Raw genomic sequence first — 5,673 nt, 5'->3', positions numbered from 1 at the left:
TATGGATGTCAGAGTGTGGTTTGTATGTGTGTACTGAAAATTTTATGTGTGTGTGTGTGTGTGAACAGTTTGAATGAAAAAAATATATATTGTACTGGAAATCACAAATCCCACCCCATGTAAATGAGTCATACAGAGTCACAGACCCTGTCATGTGAAAACTGAATAAGGTCAAAAGGTTACTGAGCTTTGAAGATTTTTTTTCATTCAAACACATTTCTTATTACTTGTTTGCACTTTTTTCATTTGTTATTGTTTTTGTTCAAAGATAAAAGGTGAGCTTGATTTTGATGTAGTAGTTCAGAAGCCCCTCAAAACCTTGTTTTTGTTTTCACCTCGAGAAAATGGTTATTGTTTTGTCTGGTAGATTTTAGTTGAGACAGGTGCTTTCACAGCCAAACCTGTAAATATTAGTGGCTTGAGGGCCTTGTCATTTCACAGTTTGCAAGATGAAGAGACGTTTCACAGCAAGAGAAGCTCTGGATCTAGTTGTGGCCACCAACAGTGAGCACCCAGGTACATGTGGAAGTGAGGATGAAGAGTTGACTTCAGAGGATGAAGTCGAGTTTGCATTAGAGTCTGACTCTGATAGCTCTTGTTCCTCTGATGACAGCACTGAGAGTGAGGACACAGAAGAGACTGCAGATCTTCAGTGGAATTCAAAAAAATGGGCAGATTCTCTGGTCTTCCACTCACACTGAGACGCTGCGCTACAGTCCTGCCAAGGGTATGACCCCGGGTCCCACACACTATGCAACTGCCCGCATCACAACTTTGCAGTCCTGCTTCGACCTCTTCATCAACGAAGAAATCATTCAGCTTCTTCTGGAGAACACTAATTTACACGGGAGGCGTTCCAGGGGAACACTGTGACCTGCGACAATTTTTTCACCTCCTATGGACTGGCGGAGGAGCTTCTAAAGAGGAAGATGGCCCTAGTCGGCACAATTCGCAGGAACAAGCCAGAGCTTCCCCCACAGCTGCTGCAAATAAAGCATAGAGCACTTCTGTCCTCCCTCTTTGCTTTTACTAAGACGCACACAGCTGTGTCTTACGTACCCAAACAAGGGAAGAATGTGCTGCTCCTTAGCACCAAGCACCGCGAGCCAGCCTTGAGCGACACTGAAAAAAAGAAGCCAGTGATCATCACAGACTACAACCGCTGCAAAGGAGGTGTCAACAACCTGGACAAGGTATGTGTCATTATGCTTCAGTTACACACACATTTATTCTTACTGCATAATGCTTTTATTATTCAGTATTTTTTGTATCTATATATTCAGTGTTGTAGTTTTGTGAAAGAGGGGAAGAATATTTTGTTTATTTTTATTCTTACTGCATAGTTCCTTTATAATTTAGTATTTCATGCATTTCTATGCACAATATTATATTTTTGTGAATGATGAGAAGAATATTTAGTTTATTTCTTCTTTTGCAGGTTGTTGGCACCTACAGCTGTAGGAGAAGAACATGTCGGTGGCCAGTGGTTCTCTTCTACAGCCTTGTAGATGTGTCTACCTTCAACTCCTTTGTACTGTGGTTAGCCGTGGATCCCTCCAGGAACCAGGGCAAAACATTTAGACAGAGGCTGTTTTTGGAGGAACTGGGGAAAGCACTTGTGATGCCGCAAATTTCACGAAGACAGCGCATCCCCCGCACACCATCTACGTCCACCACGATGGAGGATCAACAGCAGGGAGACCCAAACACCAAAAAAGAGGAAGGTCTGCACGTTCTGCACTGACAAAAAGAAAAAAAAGTGCTTCCACCTGCAACAAGTGTGGCAAGCATATCTGCAAAGTCCACACAATCACATACTGCAGCTCCTGCTGTGAGTGAATTCCCTCATAGTAGGCAAATGCCTACTATTTCTGTTATCTGTTCTCTGCTAATTCCCTCTGCGTAAATGTCTACTATTTCTGTTCTGAGTGTTCTCGAGTTTTGCACAATAAATCTTGTTCTTGTTCAAAGTGATCTTGTATTTTTGCTTTATTTATAGAGCAATATAAGATATATTCTATCAAAAAGTAAAAACTTTGGAGGATAATAGGAGTAATAAAACTTGGACATTGTTGTCCTTTATGGACCTGAGTGGTAGTTTTTATTTTAAATCTGATACTGCATAAAAATATGAAAGCATAAAAATGAATGTTGTTGTTAACCATTGACATATCCAAGGATGTAATATTTAAAGAAAAAAAAAAACTGCTTAGCATTTAGTATATGGAAATGTTTTATTATTATTATAATTTTTATAAAAATCAACAGTGGCATTATGTAAAGAAACCGGCGTTTAAGGTGTTAAAATTCTGAAAATTAATGAATGTTTGGTAATTATGATTAGAATTGATGCTGGAAAAAAATCTAAGTCAGTGAAAGTGGAAAAAAATATTAATCTATAATATTTTTATGACACTTTTTTGACAAGGACATTTTTGTCCTTTATGGGCCTGAGTGGTAGTTTTATTTTTAAGCTGACACTGCAAAAAAATATAAATGCATCCAAATTAATATTGTTGTTAATAATTAACATATCAAAGACTGTAATAATCAAAGAAAAAAAAAATCTGCTTAGTATTCACTATATGGAAAATAATAATAATTATTATTATTTTTATTTAAAACAACAGTGGCATTATGTAGAGAAACCAGCATTTAAAGGGTTAAAATTCTGAAAATTAATGAATGTTTGGTAATTATAAATAGAACTGATGCTAGTAAAAAATCTAAGTCAGTGAAAGTGGAGAAAAATATTAATCTATAATATTTTTATGACACTTTTTTGACATGGACATTTTTGTCCTTTTATGGACCTGAGAGGTAGCTTTTTTTATCTGATACTGCATAAAAAATATGAATGCATAAAAATTAATGTTGTTGTTAATCACTGACATATCCAAGGCTGTAATAATCAAAGAAAAAATAATCTGCTTAGCATTTAGTAAATTGAAAATAATTTAAAAACTTATTTTTTTCATAAAAAAACAACAGTGGCATTGTGTAAACAAACCAGCATTTAAAGGGTTAAAATTCTGAAAATTAATGAATGTTTGGTCATTGTGATTAGAGCTGATTCTGGTTAAAAAAATGGCATCAGTGAAAGTGGAAAAAAATATTAATCTATAATATTTTTATGACACTTTTTTGACATGTACATTTTTGTCCTTTATGGACCTGAGAGGTAGCTTTTTTTTAAACCTGATACTGCATAAAAAATATGAATGCATAAAAATGAATGTTGTTGTTAATCATTGACATATCCAAGGCTGTAATAATCAAAGAAAAAAAATCTGCTTAGCATTTAGTAAATTGAAAATAATTACAATTGTTCTTTTTTTCATAAAAAAACAGCAGTGGCATTATGTAAACAAACCAGCATTTAAAGGGTTAAAATTCTGAAAATTAATGAATGTTTGGTCATTGTGATTAGAGCTGATGCTGGTTAAAAAAAATGGCATCAGTGAAAGTGGAAAAAAATATAAATCTATAATATTTTTATGACACTTTTTGGACGTGGACATTTTTGTCCCCTATGAACCTATGTGTAACTTTTTTTAATTGATGCACAAGGGTTAAATAAATTAACAGGAACATTTAAGATACATAAAACCATAGAATTAAATATAGATGGAAATATGATTAATGAATATAAGAACTGACAAATACCAAAATACATGATTATTACTTCTCTTAATAGTTCAAGGGCAAAAGATGTGTATGGAATGGATACAATATTTTTAAAAACTTATAAAGAGGCACTTATTCCTCCAATTTTAAAAATTATAAATTGGTCTATGAATGAAGGAGTGTTTCCGAGTGCTTGGAAAACTGCAGTTATTACACCTGTGTTTAAATCGGGAGATAATATGTCAATTAGTAATTATAGACCCATTAGTATTCTCCCCGCAGTTTCAAAAATTGCAGAAAAATGGATCTCCGAACGGATAATATTACATTTGAATAACACATAATTTTCAATGCATCCAATGCAGTTTGGTTTTTGAAAGTACCATTCAACAGAAACCGCAAATTGTCTTCTTTTGGAAAATATTAAAGCAAAATTAGATAAAGGTGGTGTGGTGGGAGCTGTTTTTCTGGATTTAAGGAAAGCATTTGACACAGTAAATCATGAGATTTTAATTAAAAAGTTGTTAAATTATAATTTCTCAACAAGAGTAATTAAATGGATAAAATCATATTTAACGGATAGACAACAGTGTGTTCGAGTAGACAATAAAATCTCACAATCACTTATTAATTCAGTTGGTGTACCTCAAGGATCAATATTAGGTCCTCTGTTATTCAGTTTGTATATTAATGATTTGCCTGATGTTTGTGCACCTGCTGTAAATTGCCAGATGTATGCTGATGATACAATTATATACTTGCATGCTAAAACTAAAAAAACAAGCGGCAGATGAATTATCAGCAGAAATGGTTAAGATTACAAATTGGTTAAAAAACTCGTGTTTACATCTTAATGTTAGCAAAACTGTATGTATTTTTTTTTTTTCAAAGTCTGCAAATAGAAATTCCGATCCAGATGTCACAGTTGCAGGTAAAAGGTTATCAGTAGTTAAAGAGTATAAATATCTAGGTATAACACTTGATTCACAACTTACATTTAAAAAAACAACTTAAAATAATTCGGAATAAAATAAAATTTAATTTGGCAAATTTTAGATATATTAGGAATAATTTAACCACCGAGGCCTCAAAGTTATACATTGATGCTATGATTTTTTCACATATGAATTACTGTCTCACCAGATGGACACAGATAGGTGGGACTATTTTGCAATCAATAGAAAGACTCTATAAGCAGACTTTGAAAATATTGGATAAAAGGTCTAATTCATATCATCATTGTGAAATTTTAACTAAATATGGGTTTTTAAGTTGGGAAAATATGATTAAATTTGCAGATATTTTACTTGTGTTTAAAATTTTGCATGGTTTTGCTCCGCTTCCACTTAATAAATTTATCAGGAAAAATCTGAATTCTTTTACTAGAGCCACTACTAGAGGGGACTGTATAATACCACATGAAAATTGGCCTGAATGACTAAATCTGGCACATTTACATAGTAGACTTGTTTACTCATGTTAATTAATATGTATTGTCCCTTAAAAAAACAAAACAAATACAAACATCAAATACCTGACATTTCCAAAGTGTATATTGCTCATGTGCTCTGAAGGACAAAAAAAATCTTTTTAAAGAGACTTATGGGAGTGTGTGCCTCACTTGGTCTTAGCTGTGTTCCAGGTTCCTGAGTGGGCTGCTTATTTGCATTGGCTCGCTTTGCAACAGGTTCTTTTGCACTGTTATCCTCATATCTGAAATAAAAAAAAAGTAAGCATGCTGTTTACACAAACTATATTATTAACATTATTGTGATGGTCACTGATACTAGTACTAATTTTTAGGGGGGAAAAAAGAACCCAATTACCACATATCACACATATTATCAGATATTTACAGCTTACTTGATACATTTGCACCTCAGAGGATCCCGGTTATAACACATTCAAAATATTTACACCAGAGCAGATATCCATGAACAGAAGCTTAGTTACATTCATAAACACAAGCATGCTTTGTATGTGGGCCTATACAATATATATAGTTATAAAAATATATGGCTATATTTGTGAACAGAGAATAGCCTA

General features: G+C 33.5%; 1 protein-coding gene across 1 annotated transcript; it reads left to right on the top strand.

Annotated features, from left to right (window-relative positions):
* The first annotated feature begins 449 nt into the window (after positions 1-449).
* LOC109068814 (piggyBac transposable element-derived protein 1-like) lies at positions 450-1,744 on the top strand. Its single transcript, XM_042755144.1, has 4 exons — positions 450-516; positions 614-759; positions 861-1,193; positions 1,439-1,744. The coding sequence occupies exons 1-4, from the start codon at positions 450-452 to the stop codon at positions 1,742-1,744; spliced, it is 852 nt and encodes a 283-aa protein (XP_042611078.1).
* Positions 1,745-5,673: the final 3,929 nt, after the last annotated feature.

The sequence above is a fragment of the Cyprinus carpio genome, unplaced genomic scaffold (assembly GCF_018340385.1).
Source record: "Cyprinus carpio isolate SPL01 unplaced genomic scaffold, ASM1834038v1 S000006643, whole genome shotgun sequence".
Lineage (NCBI taxonomy): Eukaryota > Metazoa > Chordata > Actinopteri > Cypriniformes > Cyprinidae > Cyprinus > Cyprinus carpio.
The sequence above is the reverse complement of the archived record's forward strand: the minus strand, read 5'-3'. Positions and strand labels throughout refer to the sequence as shown.